This window comes from Gopherus flavomarginatus, chromosome 9 (genome assembly GCF_025201925.1).
Source record: "Gopherus flavomarginatus isolate rGopFla2 chromosome 9, rGopFla2.mat.asm, whole genome shotgun sequence".
NCBI lineage: Eukaryota > Metazoa > Chordata > Testudines > Testudinidae > Gopherus > Gopherus flavomarginatus.
Genome location: NC_066625.1, coordinates 92,777,101 through 92,796,429, shown reverse-complemented (window position 1 = coordinate 92,796,429; position 19,329 = coordinate 92,777,101). Strand labels below are relative to the sequence as shown.

The window sequence follows — 19,329 nt, the reverse complement described above, 5'->3', positions numbered from 1 at the left end:
CAAAATCAGTACTTGGTCCTGTTAGTGAAGGCAGGGGGCTGGACTCGATGACCTTTCAAGGTCCCTTCGAGCTCTAGGAGATAGGATGTCTCCATTATTTATTATTTTATTTATTTTTAAATTTTACCCAAGATGACTTGCTCAGAGCAGAGAATAAACCCAGATACCCCAAGTCCTAGGCTAGCACCATGACCATTAGATCATCCTTCTTTTCAGTGTCTTCTATTAGCATCTAGGCAGCACTGAGGAGAAAGCAGGAAGCAATGAAAAAATATGAAGGAGCAGGGAGAGAGGGCAAAGAAACAGGGATAGATGGATCCAACCGTTAGAGAACATTTCCTTCCAGGGCCTGGAAATGAACCCAGGACTCCAGAGTCAGAACATTCTTCTGCTGTCAAGCAAATAGCCATGAACTCACCAGCAAAACACGTCTTTTCCCCCTTCCAGTGGATTGTCTACATGGAGGATAACAGCCTACTGCTGCTATCAGTTAGTTATTCAGTTAGCTCAAGTTGAAGAGGTCTGTGTCGGGGAGCTAAAAGTCCCAACCCTGCTAACAACCTATATGGGGATCAATATTGATCTATATGATTGAATTTGAGCATTTTACAGTTGTCTTAAAAATAAGCCACACACACACACACACACACACACACACACTCCTTGGGAAATTGCATTAAAAATGTTTAGGGCCCTACCAAATTCACGGCCATGAAAAACACATCACGGACCATGAAATCTGGTCTCCCCCCGTGAAATCTGGTCTTTTACCCTATACTACACAGATTTCCCATGGGGGAGACCAGTGTTTATCAAATTGGGGGTCCAGACCCAAAAGGGAGTTGCAGGGGGAGGGTCACAAGGTTATTGGGGGTGGTATTCCCACCTTTACTTCTATGCTGACTTCAGAGCTGGATGGCCAGAGAGCAGTGGCTGTTGGCCCGGCACCCAGCTCTGAAGGCAGTGCCCCACCAGCAGCAGCACAGAAATAAGGGTGGCAATACCATACCATGCCACCCTTCTGCGCTGCTGCTGAAGGCACCTCTGCCTTCAGAGCTAGGCTACTGACCAGCAGCTGCTGCTCTCCAGCTGCTCAGCTCTGAAAGCAGCGCTGCCAGCAGCAGCAGTGCAGAAGTACGGGTAGCAGTACCATAACCTCCCCTATAATAACCTTGTGACACACCCCCTACCCCAAAACTCCCTTTTGGGTCAGAACCCATTCAATTACAACACCGTGAAATTTCATCTTTAAATAGCTGAACTCATAAAATGTATGATTTTTAAAATCCTATGACCGTGAAATTGACCAAAATGGACCGTGGATTTGGTAGGGACCTAAAAAAAATGTTAAAAGAACACTAAGGTAGCAAAGTCATCTACTCAGAAGTTAGGAAGTGTAAGTTTAAGGTTGCCTTTGCAACCTTAATTCAGCCCCCTTCTGTGGATCCATGATGATAATACAGACTTTAAATCACATATTATTTTTCCATAGGACCCATCTCCTTCAGTGCACAGGCAGGATGGTGCTTAGGGAATGAAACAGGGCTGTGTAACAAATGAGGATATTTTCTATAGGATCTCTGCTTCTTTGGAAGCTGTGTGGTGAACAAAGGGTACTGCAGGACGAACAAAGACTGTCTCATGGTATGATGGCATATACAAACCATACATTGGGCAACAAGGGGTTCAGAAGCTGCTTTGAGCTCAGCACAGACTGGAGAAGATGTTAAAAGGAGCACAACAGCTCACCTGTGAGCAGACCAGGGAAGAGAGAAGATCTACACCTTGCAGCTCCTGAAGAAAGGCATGATATCTCCCATACACAGCTGCTTGAAGGTTCCTCCCTAAGGCCACACCCAGACTAGGGTATTAAAATCGATTTTAGATACGCAACTTCAGCTACGGGAATAACGTAGCTGAAGTCGAATTTCTAAAATCAAGGTACTCACCTATCCAGACGGCGCAGCATCGATGTCCGCGGCTCTCCATGTCAATTCCGGAACTCCGTTCGGGTTGATGGAGTTCCGGAATCCATGCAAGCGCGCTCGGGGATCGATACATCGCGTCCAGACTAGACGCGATATATCGATCCCCGAGCAATCGATTTTAACCCGCCGATGCCGCGGGTTAGTCTGGACATGGGCTAAGGGAAAGGAGGACCTACTTTTCATAAACTTTGAGAGGGAGGCATTTCCCCCTCTCACATACTAACCCAGCTTGTGTGTATTGATTCTGTTTTGTTTATAGACTGTCCCTGAAGGGGAGTGACTTAGAACTGAACTGGCCAGAGGACCAAGGCATGAGAGGTAGCGGCTGATGCCCCGAAAGGGAGAAAGCTGCCATGCCCAGACATGAGGAGGTGCCATGCAGTGAGCTGACCCCCTTCACGCTTTCCTGTACAGACTGTGAACTGTAGACAACAGAAGGATGATAGGAAGTGGCCCAGGTAAGGCAGCCTTAAGGCACTCCTGGGCATCAGACCCTTTTGTTGCCCTTACAGAACCCTGGGCTGGAGTGAGAAGGCCCAGCTCCCCTACCAAAAACCCCTCTGCAGGTCAAAGGGCATAAGCTTCTGACTACCAGGCAATGCTCCCCATGTGTGAAGACCACCACAAATGGTTAAGGTATTTGAATGTCATCCTAGAGAACTGGATTCTACCTCCGCTTTTCCACAAACCGCCTACGAGATGCTGAGCAAATCACTTAAATCAATCCTTTCACCAGCTATCACTAATAGTGTGTTTCTAATTTTCTGGGAGCCTAGGCTGAGACACCTAGGGCCACGTTTAAGGACGTGCTAAGCTTTTCAACTGTAAGTGAAGTCCAAGGGGTTCTGTGCTTTGAATATGAAAGTTGCTAAAAAATGTTAAGTACTATTTAAAATAAATAAATAAATAAATAAAATCAAGCTTTAGGCGTCTCAAGTTGGGCACTCAGAATTAGTGAACACTTGATAACTTTGGCTTTAACGTCACTTTCCTGATTCTTCGTCTGTAAAATACGGATAATACCACCTGACCTAGCATGGGTATGGGTAAGAAAATCATCTGAAAATAATGTCTGAAACCCTTAGATGCTACAATGAATACACCATAGCAACACCCATGAGGAAATTAATTTTCTATTCAGTGCAGGGTTTGGATACTGTACGTGTTAATAAGGCCTGGAGTCACATTTTGAACAAGAAGGATAAGAAAAAATATCAAACAGCTACCCATTCATTGAGCACTGTCCTTTCCGTGCACTGAAGGAGGACGGGGTCCTGTAGAAACCAGTAGTATGTGATTATAAAACTAAAGACGGTATTATAATGCACAAGGAGTCGGAATTAAGGTATAGTGATTCTTTAACGTAGGTGTTGGCTCCCCATCCCTCCAATGCAATATATTTATACATAATAGAAGAGGGATTCCTGCTGCCCTGCAGTACCTATCCTGTAACATGAATGCCTTGCCTCCAAGGGAGCACAACAGCAACTGGCCCTCAGCATCCAATGTTCAGTGACCCCCACTTACCAAGAGAAGAGGGAAACTAGCTGATGATGCCATACTCTTCGTGTGCTATCTACTTTCTCCCAAAGGTACAGGGAGAGCCACTGCGGGAATGGCCCATCGCATGTGCACTTAAGAAATCAATGAAGTTTGAAGACACTGGGGGAAGGGCTATGCAGGAAAAGGAGAGGTGCTTGTTACTCAGATTGCAATATGGAAATAATTCTAAGCAGTGTTTAGAGGAAGCTACACACAGGCTGGAGGAGTATGTATAGGGAAAAGCCAAAAGCAGATCAATATTCACAGAAGTTTTACCTTTTGCCTCTTCCTGTTCTGTGGGACTGCCGGAGATAAGAGGATGGGATCCAAAGGCACCAGGAGAAGGAGTAATTAGGCCTGAAGAATAACTGCAGAGAGAAAAAAATTAAAAAAAAAAAAAAAAAAAAGTCAAATCACAGGTCAGTTAATGCTTTAGTTATTTCTCTTACTCCACAAGAGTAGCTCCAGCTTTTAACAATGGGAGCCTGGTTCACCAGTTAAGACAACCAAGCCAATGAGCCTAAATCCCTCAAATGACCATAAAGGAGTACAGGCAGGGGACCTGCAGCTCAGTTTCCATGTAGCAAGTCTACAGATCACAACATGAAGCACAAAAGCAGAGAGAATCCTACTTATTCAGACTGCAGTTAAAATAACTTGTCAATAGATATGGAAACAAGCATTGTACTGACATACAGAAATAAAAACAAACCGTCCAGAATGGAGGAGACATCTAATTCAGTACCTTGTCTCAGATAACTGCCAATATTGGATACTTCTGAGGAAAGTGCAAGGAACTCTGGGGTAGAAAGCTGTGACGAAGTGGGGCTGTTCTTAATGTTTCCTTTAAATACTGTACGAGTGCCTTAGTTTCTGGCTGACGCTTTGTCTCTGTGGCAACTAATGGCCCGGGCCCTTCCCCCCTTGAAGGGGGTACTAAAGGTGTGGGAGAACAAAGACATCAGGTGATCTCTTGGCCTGGGAATGAGAGGGTTTCAGTCTGGAGCTGGCTGGGGACAAGGAGTGAGTGCAGATGTGGGTGTCTGGCTCGCTAAGCCCCAGAATGGACTCGGCTGAGGGATACCGTTCTCTGTACCTACAAGCTGTTTTAGACCGTGTTCCCGTCATCTAATAAACCTCTGTTTTACTGGCTGGCTAAGAGTCACGTCTGACTGCGAAGCAAAAGTGGGGGTGGGTGCAGGATCCAATGGCTTCCCCAGGACCCAGCCTGGGTGGACTCGCTGTGGGAAGCACACGGAGGGGCAGAGGATGCTGAATGCTCCAAGGTCAGACCCAGGAGGTGAAGCCATGTGAGCTTCTTGCCCTGAAGACAGTCTGCTCCAAGGGAGAGGAGGCTCCCCAAAATCCTGACTGGCTTTGTGGGGAGCAGTTCCAGAGCATCACCCAGGGACTCTGTGATAAAAGTTATGCAATAACTTCCTCTCTGGACAGGTTTCTTCCTAAGTGCAGGAAGTTAGTGGCTGACTTATGCTCTGCAGCATGTTACCTTATTTATTATCTCAGGTACTTATATGCTCCCCATTATAAAAGTACCTGAATGCCTCACAATGTTTAATGAGTTTACCCTCTCAGTACCCCACAGTGGTAGGGAAATGCTGTTACCTCATTGTACAGATGGGGAACAGACAGGCAGGCGAAGTGAATTGCCCAAGGCCATACAGGAAGTCTGTGGTGGGACAGGTACTTGAATGCAAGCCTCTCAAGTCCATTGTATCTTGTTTTTATTCTACCTAATGAAGCTGTGCATTACTCCTCATGTTACTGCGCAGTCTGATTTTTACTAAGATCTTGCCTTACAATAGCACTGAAGAAGTCAAAGTTTCACAGATTAGTTATACATTGTACAAAAATTTCTCTCAACAGCTTTAAACTGCTGTCTTTGAGTTTAACTATATCCACGTGTTTTTTCTATTACGAGACAAGATAAATGGGAATCATTCATACCATTTATTATTTTGTATCCTTCTAACACATGAGGATGGAGTACCAGTTCTGAACTGTAGCCCAGGAGAAGGTGATAGTGATGTGCAGGGGAAAGGAAAAAGCCAGACTGGAGATAGTTAGCGATGGAATTTGAAGAGAGGAACTCCTGACAGTAGCTGTAAGCAGTCTGTTCAATGAATTTAGATGTGAAGGGAAGAAAAAAGAGATGGGGCAGTAGCTGCAGAACTACATGGGGGGAGTGTCAATGGTGGGGAGGGGCTTTTTTTTTTGTTTGTTTTAAAGCTGGGAGAGACTAAAGCATGCTTATACAGTAGAAGGAGAAGAGAGACACGTTAATAAGGACAAAGTGTGCAGAGAAGAATGAGTGAAAGGGAGACTGGGACCTGGGTGGGGTTATGAGGGTAGGTTGAAGGGTTAGAGAACAAACACCGGAGGATCAAAAGCGCTTGTATTAGTGACAGGGGCAACGGGGAAAGCAGTGAAGAGGAACGGAAAGCTGAGAAGTCATATCTAATTCTGGCAGTTTTGTCGGGGGGGGTGAGAGAATCAGTAAGCTCCAGTGTAGAGAGTGAAGTGGACCTGGGGGAGGTTTGAGAAAGAGTCAAAGGTGGTGAACGGGTGAATGGGATTGCACACGCGGGAATCTGAGTGGAGAAGCAGAGAGCTTGGCTAGGATGGTAGCAGAATTGAAGGAGAGAACTGTAGTGGAGAAAGTGAACATGGCCACAGAATTACTGCCAGATGTTCTGCTGTGTGACTGTAGCAGTGGAGGATGCAGATGAACTAGGGTGGGCCTTGTGATGGGAGAGAGGGGCAAAGGATTCAAGAGTGGAGGGGAGTGTAGAATGCAGAGAATCGACAACCATGTCATGGGAAGAGACAACAAGGAGGAGCAAGCTGAGAGTGGAAGAGAAGCCACTAACACTGATGGTCTGGAAGTCTCAGAAGCATAAGATGGTGGGCGGCAGGCAAGAGGAAGATACCCTATCTTCAGAGAGACCAGGTGGTTGACAGAGTGGAGGACTCAGTGATGAAGACATTAGTGCTTGGTGAATATGTGAATGGCTATCCTAGGGAATGGGAGAGTTGATCCAGGTTCACAGGTCAAAAGAAGCAATCTGTTCTATCCTTTACCAGAAGAGTTAGTTTTGTATCATCAACAGAGAACTTTGTCTGACCACAGTCATCTTTAGTATCAGTCAGCTTCCCCCCAGTTTCTAATTCAAACAATACACCTTCACCCTAGCTACAGAAAATGAACAAGGTGTTTCTGCATCAGAAGTATGGCTCCTCTGAATAAAATGAAGCCATTTCCTTTTGTGTAGGTTCTCCTTTCCCCAAATAGTTCCTCACTGCCTAACAAGTTTTAAACCCTCTTCTTTACATCACCATCTCTCACCCATAGGTGGACACTCTGAAGTATCCCCGTTCAGTCAGCTTTGCACTGAAGTTTATTTCAGAGACAGCTAGCAAGGAGATCCTGAAGCGTGCATCAAGTTGGGGACACCTTCCCCAAGAAAGCTATTGGGAGTTCAGAAGAACTGATACAAGGTAAAAAAAAGTAAGCTTAATTTTTCAGTTATCGCTTTGGAGGCTAAGACCGAACAGATTTTACAGCTCCTCTACAGCCTGCAACTTGGCATAACTTGAATAGAACCAAAAGGAGTATAACTCTCTTTCAAGAAGCATGAAGTCCCCACTCATCTAACAGAAAACCATGTAAAGTCCCCTATTCTCCCTGAGGAAGGCTGAAAGGTTACTAATGAGCCCAGTGTCTTCCCCCCAACAGAAACCCGTGTGAAAAGCCAGAATTATACCTTATTAGCTATTATGCTTCAAAGACTTCAGTTTGCAGAAAACCACAATTACAATTTAATCCATGTTGGAAGATTTAACCCCACCTGCTGTGCTGGGTTGTTTGTCTCAGTGACTCATCCCATGCAGGACAAGTGCATATTAGAGGTGTTGGTTATGTGTTGTGGGGTTGTGTTGTTTTATTTTTTTGCTTACGTGGAAAGACTCTCCTGGCCAAGGGACCCCTGCCCAGAGAGATGCAGGAGATGCAGAGTGCCAGCAGGGGTGCATGCCACGGAACCTCCCACTTCCACCCTGGTTATGGTAGAGTCACTCTCTGAAGCTATTTGGAGCAAGAGGAAACAGACTGGATTAATAAAATAATAAATACTAATACTAATAATATATGGAGATATACCTATCTCATAGAACTGGAACAGATCCTGAAGGGTCATTGAGTCCAGCCCCCTGCCTTCACTAGCAGGGCTAAGTACTGATTTTGCCCCGCATCCCTAAGTGGCCCCCTCAAGGACTGAACTCACAATCCTGGGTTTAGCAGGCCAGTGCTCAAACCACTGAGCTATACCTCCCGCCTTCACTTCTGCAAAGTTACCTCCCAGTTTGACAAAGACCAATATTCTCAGTGGGACAAAAAGGGATTTTGGAACCACAGGTCCAAGGCACATGAAATGCGAGCGTCATATGGCTAAGAGGTAAAAGGCTCGTTACTGGCTGGCAAAAGTGGCCTGCTCTCATATACTGGATTATAAGTATTTACACTAAAGAACTGTAGGAAAAAATTCTCAATGGTTCCAATACCAGTTCAGCCAAATCAATGTTAGAACTGGTGGGAGCACTAGTGTAGACAAGGCTCTGGCAACAACAAAGAAGAAAAAACTTACTGCTTTTACCCTTTTTATTAGATAAGTAGATTTTACATCCAGAAGGTTTAACAAAGTTATACCAATTTAACTAAAGCTGTTTAAAAATCACACCTTTTAGTTACACCAGTGCAATTTTGTTTTAACCAGGCCTTTAAACCATGACCAAGTCACCTTTTTAACCTTCCTTTTAATAAGCTAAGTAGAACGTCTTAAGTCTCTCATGGTAAAGCATGTTTTACAGACGTCAATTCATTTTTGTGACTCTTTTCTGAAACCTCTCCAATTTTTCAATATCCTTTTGTCATGTGGATACAAGAAGGGGACAATATTCCAGCAGTGGTCTCACCAGTGCTATATGTAGACAACCTGCCTACTCCTCCTCTATATACCCCTGTTCATACAGCCAAGTATTGCTAAACTTATTGAAATGCAAGTTCAACTGAAATATGGTAAAAATAATTCTGGTTGCTGGAGCCTTTACACTAGCACTTGTACCAATTATAATACCAGTTCAGCTCAACTAATCGGAATTTTTGGGGTAACTTTCCCCAACATAGACGAGGCTTAAAATATGTGCCCATGCTTTTTCTAGTGTCACATAAAAGGATTAGCAGTTTTACTGCCATGCTTTTTATTTTGGGGGGGCAGGAAGAGACAGGGAAAAGGGAGGAATGCTCCGACAACCTATTCTAATGGCATTATGATTCACCTCAGAATGCTCTTCACACAGAAAGCTGTGTTTTGCTTTCCAAAGTACTGTACTTTCACATGAACAGAAACATTAGTTTAGTTTATTCAAACACACCCAAAGCATTCTGCCAGCTGTAACCTGCTTCCCTGTAAGATGCTGTCAAAGGGCGCATCTGTGCAATAATATCCCTTAAAAAGTCCACACAGTTGAGATATTTAAACATTTCGCCATCTGGGATCCAGTTTAAATCCTGCATAAAGTCTTCCAAAACAGAAGTTAAACCTACGAAGCCTTCATCCCAGTTTCAGCTAGGTCCGCCCCCTCCTCTGAGGATCTGTTGTCTCGTTACAGTTCAATATTTTTGCCTCAAATCCAAGCTGGGCATAGCCCTTCCTACCGGAGGACTGTCTTCTTGCTCTCCCAGCACCTCGTGCCTACAATCTGGCATTCTCCACCAGACTTCCCCTCTGATGACTTCCCCCTGCTGACTCAGGACCTCACAAGAGCTTTCTTACTCCTACAGTGTCTGCAGGCAGCTGCAGATAACCATCCTTATAAGCCCCAGATGCCTTCCCTCAAATCCAGTTGGGCAACAGATAATCAGTCCAGTTGCTCTGGACCCCACTTCCTCTTAAGGAGGCCAGTTATCGTGTGACAGATGCACAGCCCCCAGCTAAAAAACAGAACAATTGCTCCCTTGGGATGGATACTTTGGCATTAGTTGGTCTGTTTTTACCTGTTGTGTGGCTCTGGGAAAACATATCTTCCTGAGTTGACAAAATCTCTGACTCCTGCAGACAAGGATAAGGTCTCTTCTCAGCGGGCAACTCACTTTCAAGCACGTTACAGACAGACCTTTGTATCCTGCTGATCTCTTTGTGTTGCTGTAGAATTCTGGGAGAGCTAGACATAACCTCTGACCTGGGAAATTCAATTTATAGTAGTATTGCAGAACTATCATGAATATTTACCAGCTCAGGTACAAAAATCTACTCACTTGTCCTCACCACAATGATAGCAGGAACAAATACAATATTTTTACCCATGTCAAAATACACCTGCCCAGCGCTACTATGGAGTGGGAGTAAGTAGAATTTAAAGCTGAGTTAAACACTTTATAATAAAAGGTAAACTCAAGGTTCTGATTTCAGCTCATTACAAAGTTGCAAAAACAGGTTTTAAATAGAATTTTAAAACATTACTTATTACGGCTGTCAGCTAATTGCAGTTAGCTTATGCGATTAACTCAGAAAAATTAATCGCAATTAATCACAGTTTTAATCGCGCTGTTAAACAGAATACCAGTTGAAATTTATTAAATATTTTGGATTTTTTTTACATTTTCTAAAATATTGATATCAATTACAACACAGAATACAAAGCATACACCACCATTACACCACACCAATACAAAGTAGCCACCATTCCAGAGGACATGCTGATGACACTTGTTAAAAAAATTGTGACTGAACTCCTTGGGAGAGAATTGTATGTCTTCTACTCAGTGTTTAGCTGCATTCTGCCATATATTTCACGTTATAGCAGTCTCGGATGATGATTCACCATGTTTGTTTTAAGAACACTTTCGCTACAGATTTGACAAAACACAAAGAAGGTACCAATGCGAGATTTCTAAAGACAGCTACAGCACTTGACCCAAGATTTAAGAATCAGAAGTGCCTTCCAAAATCTGAGAGCGACGGGGTGTGGCGCATGCTTTCAAAAATCTTAAAAGGGCAACACTCTGGTGCACACTCTACAGAACCTGAACCACCAAAAAAGAAAATCAACCTTCTGCTGGTGACATCTGATTCAGATGATAAAACTGAACATGCTTTGGATTGAGAAGTTCTTCCGCTTTACTCTGCGCTGGTTAGGCCTCAACTGGAGTATTGTGTCCAGTTCTGGGCACTGCATTTCAAGAAAGATGTGGAGAAATTGGAGAGGGTCCAGAGAAGAGCAACAAGAATGATTAAAGGTCTTGAGAACATGACCTATGAAGGAAGGCTGAAGGAATTGGGTTTGTTTAGTTTGGAAAAGAGAAGACTGAGAGGGGACATGATGACACCCTTTTAGATACCTGAAAACTGCTATCAGGAGGAGGGAGAAAACTTGTTCACCTTAGCCTCCAATGATAGAACAAGAAGCAATGGGCTTAAACTGCAGCAAGGGAGATTTAGGTTGGACATTAGGAAAAAGTTCCTAACTGTCAGGGTAGTTAAACACTGGAATAGATTGCCTAGGGAAGTTGTGGAATCTCCATCTCTGGAGAGATTTAAGAGTAGGTTAGATAAATGGCTATTAGGGATGGTCTAGACAGTATTTGGTCCTGCCATGAGGGCAGGGGACTGGACTCAATGACCTCTCAAGGTCCCTTCCAGTCCTAGAGTCTATGAGTTATTGAACAGAATCCGTGATTAGCATGGACACGTCCTCTGGAATAGTGGTTGAAGCATGAAGGGACATACGACTCTTAAGCGCATCTTGTTCAGCCAATCACTCAGACAAACAAGTAGTAGGACTGAGTGGACTTGTAAGCTCTAAAGTTTTACATTGCACTCGAAAACAAAAAACAGTTATGTAACAAAAAAAAATCTACATTTGTAAGTTGCGCTTTCATAATAAAGAGATTGCACTATGGTACTTGTATTAGGTGAATTGAAAAATATTATTTTTTATTTTTACAGTGCAAATATTTATAATAAAAAATAAAGATAAAGTGAGCACTGTACACTTTGTATTCTGTTTTGTAATTGAAATCAATATATTTGAAAATGTGGAAACATCCAAAAATATTTATATAAATGGTATTCTATTATTGTTTAATCAATTAATTTATTAATCTTTTTAATCACACGATTAGTTTGTTTAATCACTTGACAGCCCTACTACTTATTGAACAGGAAGCCGGCAGGGCAGGGGACTGGACTCGACCTCTCGAGGTCCCTTCCAGTCCTAGAATCTATGAATCATAAAAATTGGACAATGCAAATGGAATCTAAAGAATATGCTTTGCCAGTTAACAGTAAAATTGGAGAGTTTCACCATTGTAAGTTTTATAATTAAGAGTTAGTAAAAACTTTTTTGGTTAAACAACTTAATTATAAAACTTCCAACAGTGAAACTCTCAAGACCCAGAGTATCATCAACAGATACCCGAGAGACCACAGCCCATTCCCTGAAAACAGGGACAGTGACATGGGTTTCAAAATGTCCTTTATTAAAAGTGTTGCTCTCTAAAGTTAAAAATGAAACACTAGCATTTTCTTCTAGCCTATTGCATTGCAACATTAAAAAAATCATATTTCCTTGAATGCTCCTTCACTATTTCCACGCCACCCCCTTCCCAGCCAGGAAAGGATGGGAGCTCTCCTCAGCCACCATTAGTGGGCCATTCCCTTCAGCAACTTACACTGTAGGAAGTTCTCAGGCAGTGTGACAGGGCACTGAGCAGGAGCTGCTTAGCCAGCCCTCTGTCACTCCAGCTCCAATTAACAGAGATGAATTGGAGCTGGTTAGACCACCTGGCCCTAATTGGGGAAGCAGACACAGCTGCTGCCTAATTAGGCTGGGGCTGTATAAAAGCCTCAGGGGAGGGTAAGAGTGTAGGAAGAAGCAGCAGGGAGGTAGCTCTCCTCCCACCACAGATGGTAAGGGACTACTTGTATGGTAAAAAGGTGGTGGGAGAACAACCTGTAAATAAACTGCATCAGTGGTTACTGAACCCAGGGTCTCCAAGTAACTTTATCAGCTCAACAGGGGCAGGAGCCAAGAGGGCCCCGAAGCACCTTGTTACATGTAGGGGCTTGTCCTGGATATCCTGTGCCCAAGCAAGAGTTTGGCAGCCAAGAGATGGAGGAGATCCTGCAGTGACTGGTAAAGCAGCAAGAAGAGGTGCAAAAGGCTATGCAATGCTTTCAGTAGTCTCACCAGCTGGAGAGGCAAGCCTTGCTCAACTGGCAAGCCAAGCAGTAAAAGAGCCTTCAGGACGTTATACATGAGCAGGCCAGCATACAACAGCAGCTTCTCCAGAAGATGGTGAGTCCCATGGCTGGGGACAGCATGAGGGCGCCGGGCTTGGGACTTCGTAAGATAGGCCCTGCAGATCACCCTGATACCTTCCTAGGCACTTTTGAGCAGACAGCCATGGGAGCAGGATGGGACAGGGCAACCTGGGCCCTGCAGCTGGTTCCCTACCTGGCTGGCGAAGCCCAAACGGCCTATATGGCCCTGAACGAGGAACAGACCAGGAGCTAGATCGTGGTAAAGGCAGCTGTCTTATACTAGGTGGGGCTGTTGACCAAAAAGTACCGCCAGAGGCTCCAGGCAGTGAGGTGGACAGTGTTTGCGGCCCTGGGCATTTGACCAGAAGTTAATGGATTGAGCCACTTGGTGGCTGAGACTTGACACCCAGACAGTGAATGAGCTCATGGACAAGCTCGTCCTGGAACAATTTGTATAGGGTCTTCCCAAGAACATAAGGGTATGGGTGAGACAGCACCAACCAATACAGTAGAGGCAGCGGTAAAGTTGCCGGAGGAGTATGGAGGCAGACTTCTCCAGGAATGAGGGACATCCATATAAGGAAGAAGGAACCAGGAGAAAATCCAGGGAATCCCTGACCGGGAACGGTCCAGAGAAAAAACGGGAGACCAGCTGGGGAGCTCCCACTGGGACCAGGCCGCTCATCTGCTGGCAGTGCAGGTGACCAGAACTTGAAAAGGGGGACTGCCTGGACATGGAGTGTGGCTTTGCAGAATTTTGCAGGTGGGTCAACTCTGGAGGGCAGGAATGAGGCGGAAACTGTCTACCATTCCTGTGATGGTGGGGAACAGACCCCAGTGGAGTCGGGTGGATACGGCCTTGGCCTGCTCTCCTGTAAAAAGGGGGCTGGTGAAGCTGCAATGGATGATTCCTGGTGCCAAAGTGAATTTGGAGTGTATCCACGGGGATGAGAGGCAGTGCCCAATGGCCCAGGTGCCCCTCGAGGTCCAGGGCAGGTTCCATTGGAAATGGGTCATGGTAGAGGAGGGCCTGCCATACCCAGTAGTGGTGGACACTGACTGGAACCTCTGCCCAAGAGGGAAAGGAGGCTGGGGGAGGAAACCCATGGTAGGAAAAGGGGGAGATTCCCCGAGCAAGGGGTCTCAAGCTGAAAACCCTAGACAACAGAGCCCAAGCCAGGAAGGACAGGAGAAGGAATAGATAGGAGGTATCAACCCCAAGGCTCTCTGCAGAGCCAAAGGGCCCCACTGAACTCCTTGTAAGTCAACCCCTGGAAGACAAGACTCGGGTCCTGCTTGGACAGGTTTGGTGAACCTGAAGTCCTGGATGTCCAGGGGAGAGCTGGGGCCAATGCTGAATCCCTGTCGGAGGCAAAGGGGGTGGGGGGAGAAGGAAGGGGGGAAAACCCAGGAGTGTGAATGATGCAAGGACCTGTGGGTGGCGGCAAACCTATGGGGGCATCCACCCCTGAAGCAATGTGGTTTCTGCAGGTAGGGGATAGCTGAGCACTGCAAGGAAGACCCGGCGGGTCACCAGAAAGACAAGGGAGGACTCCCTCATAGGGCCCCACCCAGTAGGGAGAGAAGGGGATGCAGATGGTTGAACCTGGTAGTTCGCTGGAGTGTGGGGGAGATGTGGGACAGGGCACTGAGCAGGAACTGCTAAGCCAGCCCTTTGTCACTCCAGCTCCAATTAAGGGAGGTGAATTGGAGCTGGGTTAGACCACCTGGCCCTAATTTGGGAAGCAGACAGCTGCTGCCTAATTAGGGTGGGGCTGTATAAAAGCAGGGGGGGCAGGAAGAAAGGGAAAAGGCAGTTAGTGGAAGCAGGGAGGTAGCTCTCCCCTTCCTTCTGCCTACAGACAAAGGGCTACTTAGATGGTGAAAAGGTAGTGGGATCTCAGACTGTAAATAAACTGCATGGGTGGTTACTGAATAGAGGGTCTCTTGGTCTTTAGCAACTCAACAGGGGCAGGAGCCAAGAGGGCATGCAGCACCTTGTTACAAGCAGTAATACTTGCTGTTTTCTCAGCTTTCCTCCTGCATGCCCCCACTCAAGGTACCTACAGAGAGGGCAGTTTTACCTTCCAGACTTCTCCTGCTGGCACTGTACATCAGTGTAACTTTCTCCAGTGGACAGAGCTTCACTCCTAACTACGTGCAGATCTAGCAGGAGACACAGAAAACATTTGTTACTCAATTTAAATAACCTGTGTTGACATGTTATCAATGAGTGTCTTTGGCACTTCACATTACACAGCTCTAGACTGTAAATTCACTACAGGGCTGTGTTGAGAAGGTCCACTGATAGAGAAAGCAAGAAAGGGATTCTGAGGTCTGTAGCAAAAAATAGATTCGGTGTCAGATTTTCTGGATTGTTGGAAGCTAGCTAAGAAAAGAGGTACTCATAGAAAGACACACATGTTAACATTGGGTCAACAACACAACAGTGAAGGAACAAGCCCAAAGGAAACAGGAAGGCAGAATTCCCCTTCTCAAGCTTTGGGAAGCTTTAATATCCTTCCTACTCTTGCGCTTCCTATCAGAGGAAACATGCCACCTACACTCAAAAGGCTGCAGAGAGAAATTTACCATCTAAGGAAAAGGTCTCTATGAACGTGACTATTTACATACCTTCATTGGGGTCATTCCTCATGGGATTACAGCAGGTAGGGACAGTGTCTGCTGGCTGAAGCTGGTGCCCTCTGCCCTCTTCACTCAATGTTGAGTCTCTCTCGACATCCTGGCTTTGTGAGAGTTCCAGAGCTCCAAAACCCAACTGTGATGTGCCAGAATCTAGCACCAAACAGCCATAAGAAAAAAATAATTTATGTACAAATTGCCATTAGAATTGACCCCCATTGTACACTGAAACAAAGTTAGCTAGCTCATAGAGACCTTCCTGGACAGAGGACACATGAAAGTGCCTATTATAACTCTGAGCCGGAGACAGGAAAAACTCAGCTGCTCTCAGTCTACAAAAGCTGCACAGCCCCTCTTTAATAATTAAAATAAACCAATAATATAATAGGTACAAGGTTGACATTAAAAAGCCATTTCCCAGCAAGTTACCAAACAATGGTATCAGGTAATGTACTGTATCCCAGGAAATAATTGTGGTAATTCAGTCTCCAAGTGTAGCACTTTCCAGTAAACGCTAACATTTAATGACAATTATCACATCAAATATCCTTTACTGCTAGCATAACAAACTTTCAGAAAAAAACAACTATATTCTAATGATCTGGCTACTTCCACGCCCTCCTAAGCCCCTTCCTGTCCTGAAGACCTTAGCCAGTGCAAGGATAAGAACTACTTCACTGACATTTGAGAGGGTGTACGGGTGGGTAGAAAACTAGTGGTTTTCAGACACAGGGCACACGATTAGTATTGATTTCTAAAGCCCCAAAGTACTTGGGGATGAGCTCTCTAAGTGAATTGTTGATTTCATAACAGGTGCTTCATATTATCTTAATCTGATAGGAAATAGTGAACCTGCTGAAGGGGAAAATTATATAAATGCGCACACATGCTAATAGAGCTCCAAGCAGATGTTAATGCTCTGAGGAAGTCACTGAAGAGTCTAGAGCAGAATTACCTTCAGCACACAGCAAGGGGGTAGCACAGTGTGAGGCATCTTCACCTGCTTCCTCAGCAGCAGCTGCAACCATCCCAGGAACCCTGCAGTGGAGAGAAGAGATGATTTTTTTTTTCAGGCTGTTTTCTTAAGTTTATTTTTGTTCACACATGGGTCTCTCAGCATCTAAAAAAGAGAAATGGCTGTCCCCTGAATTCAGCGCTGTTCCTCAGTACATCTGAACCATCCCAGAGAAGCTCACAGATTTCCAGGAAATGTGCTAAATTTCACAAATAGGATTTTCTTCTGCATTCTGAATTGATTCACTATTGTACTGTTACACATCAGTTAACCCCAGCGGCACTGGCATTCCAACCTATGCCACCACATAAGGGGGAACGTCACTAAAATAATCCCTCTAAGACAAACAGAAATAGAGATGGAGGTGGGGGCAAGGAATATTCTATCCACCTGTTGGTCTTGGTAGGCTGAGGCAATCGATCAATAACTTGGCTGAGTGAACCAGTCGTGTCCAGATGGGTAGAACTGTCCATGGGCTCTGAAAACATAATAGGCCATTAGAATGGAAGAGAGGCAAACTTCTGACTACATGGACGGACAATGAGGAATGAAGTCAGCAGCGCTCTGACAATAACAGCTCACTGTTATACTTGCTTAGCCCACTCACCCCTTCCATGGTCACATGCATTGATACTCAGCTCTTCACAATGATTCCCAAAGCCCTGGTACCATCCTCTCCAAAGCCAGCAACCCTCAAATGTCTCATCAACACAAGCACTGCTCTAAAACTCATTCTCCTGCAACCAGAGAATGTTAACTTCTCAGAGATAAATAAAAGGTAAAGTTACTTGTGCTCCCTCACCTGTGAGCGGCTTTTCCTCAAGGCCTCTGTCTTCTCCTCCACCAGCAGCCAGTTTGCTACCCTGAGGGCTGGTCATTATCTCCTGTAAAACACATGAACCCGATTTCTGCATCTCCAATTCTTCATTAGGCACCTGGAGAGAATTCAGCCTAAATTGTGCTTACTTCTCCCAGACAGCCCAAGCAAACTACATATCAACACACATATACATAGAAACTTGTATTTCACTTCCTTCCTATCTCCCTCAAAGGAACTTTCACTCACCAGTACTGGGCTCTGGCAGTTGGGAAGCGGTAGGGCTAGCAGGCTGAGGCAGCCATGAGCAGTGTCCTCCTCTATCACTGCACTCTCTGGCTGGGAGTCCTCAACTATTAAGCAGGGAGTGTCCTGCTGAGAGAAGCCTAAATCTAGCTGGCTCTGGCTGGGGTCCATCCACTGCCCTAAAGCGAGAAGACAAAGGGGTCAGTGCAGCTGGAACTTGCTGCAGGTACTGTGCAAGTAATTCTGACTCCCTCTGGTGCTAGGCAGATACAGGAGATGGCCACTAGCACATGAAGGTGCCCAATCCCACACCTCCCATCCTGCATCACACTCCCTGCACACACGGCACATCCCCCCCGTCCCAGCTGACGCCTCCCACTTCCCCGGAGCCTGTGCGCCATCCTGCCCCCGGGAACTGCAAGGTTAGCAGGACTAAGCCGCGGGTTTGGGCCCGCACCCGGCGGTCCCTCCCCCCGGCTCACCCCACACCCGGGAGGGTGACCAGACAGCAAGTGTGACGGATCCGGAGGGGCAGCAGGTTCCTACATCAAACAAAGGCCGAAGAGCGGGCTGGCCCCAGTGGTATCGGGAGGTCTGGTCACCCTGCCCCCCGGGCTCCGCCCCACAGCCCCCCAAGTAGGGCCGTGTTTCCCCACCCCCTCGCCTGCTTCCCGCTGCTGCTCATGCCCCAGCCTCGCTGATGGGAGCCGCCGCCGCCGCAGCACGTCCCGCCCCACGCACGGCTGCGTGGTTACCACAGCAACGCAGCGCTTCCTCCCCGCCCCCTCCGGCTCCACGGGCAGAGACTTGACCAGGCCCCAGCCGGCAGGAGCTGCGGGCAGGCGAGACGGGCACAGGCCCGGGGCGGCTGCGGAGGAAGAAAGGCGAGGCCGCCCGCGGTGCGTGCTCCCAGAGAGCGGCTTGGCCCTGCCTCCCGCAAGCTCCGGGCCGGGTGTCGTACAGGAAACTGCTCCCTGTAGCAACGGGCTACTTAGAGTGTACTGAGCATGCGCCCATGAACTGAGCATGCTCAGTAACATCTTCTGAAGCCACTGCCCTTCACCCTGCCCTTGTTAGCGGTAAGAGTCTGCGGGCTGCTTTTCACAGGGGCTAAAAGGGGGCAGATCGGAGGAGGGAGTGGCCAGGGGACGAAAATTGACTGAGGAGGGTGAAGCAGCGATGGAGTTAAGCCCAGGGGTGAGGCGCTGCCAGCACGAAGAGGGGCACGGGGTTGACAGTTACCCCGGTGGATTGAGACACCTTGTTTGGCAAAAAATAGGTCAGGGGAGGAGAGGGGTTTTTTTTTGCATGGTCACACAAACTGAGCATGCTCAGTAACATCTGCTGAAGCCACTGCCCTTCACCCTGCCCTTGTTAGTGGTAAGAGTCTGCGGGCTGCTTTTTACAGAGATTAAAAGGAGACAAATCAGAGGAGGGGGATGGCCAGGATCTGAGCAGGCGATGAAAATTGACTGGTGGGGGAGGGTCGAGCAGCTGGAAGCAGTGTTAGGATAGAAGCTGAAGGCAGGGCCAGTGCAACCACTAGGGAAACTAGGTTGTCGCCTAGGACAGTAAGTGGTTGGGGGCGCCCAGGGCCGTCCTTAGGCATAGGCAGCTGGGTAGGACACCTGAAAATTTGGGGTGCCACTGAGTCTTAGTGTCCACTCTTCTGCTTTCCTATCCCTGTTCTGACCCTCTTGCAGGCCCCAGATCTAGTAATTAAAAGAGAAAAAGCCTCCA

The 19,329-nt window shown here is 46.4% G+C and overlaps 1 protein-coding gene across 10 annotated transcripts in view; it reads right to left on the bottom strand.

Annotated features, from left to right (window-relative positions):
- Positions 1-18,436, bottom strand: part of TP53BP1 (tumor protein p53 binding protein 1) — a 79,550-nt gene extending 61,114 nt beyond the window's left edge. For 5 of the 10 annotated variants that reach the window (XR_007776240.1, XM_050967178.1, XM_050967180.1 and 2 more), the window contains exons 1-10: positions 18,254-18,279; positions 17,593-17,768; positions 17,329-17,461; positions 16,917-17,004; positions 16,467-16,549; positions 15,503-15,664; positions 14,953-15,034; positions 9,601-9,785; positions 7,506-7,632; positions 3,807-3,898 (exon numbers count right to left, since the gene is read on the bottom strand). Coding sequence is in view for 9 of the 10 variants with exons in the window: in XM_050967178.1 (XP_050823135.1) it covers positions 3,807-3,898; positions 7,506-7,632; positions 9,601-9,785; positions 14,953-15,034; positions 15,503-15,664; positions 16,467-16,549; positions 16,917-17,004; positions 17,329-17,461; positions 17,593-17,760 (1,120 nt within the window). In the remaining variant the exon portion in view is untranslated. Of the gene's footprint in view, positions 1-3,806; positions 3,899-7,505; positions 7,633-9,600; positions 9,786-14,952; positions 15,035-15,502; positions 15,665-16,466; positions 16,550-16,916; positions 17,005-17,328; positions 17,462-17,592; positions 17,769-18,071; positions 18,195-18,245; positions 18,286-18,344 lie in introns of those variants that run through there. The other 5 variants (XM_050967185.1, XM_050967179.1, XM_050967181.1 and 2 more) reach the window with 5 other exon arrangements.
- Positions 18,437-19,329: the final 893 nt, after the last annotated feature.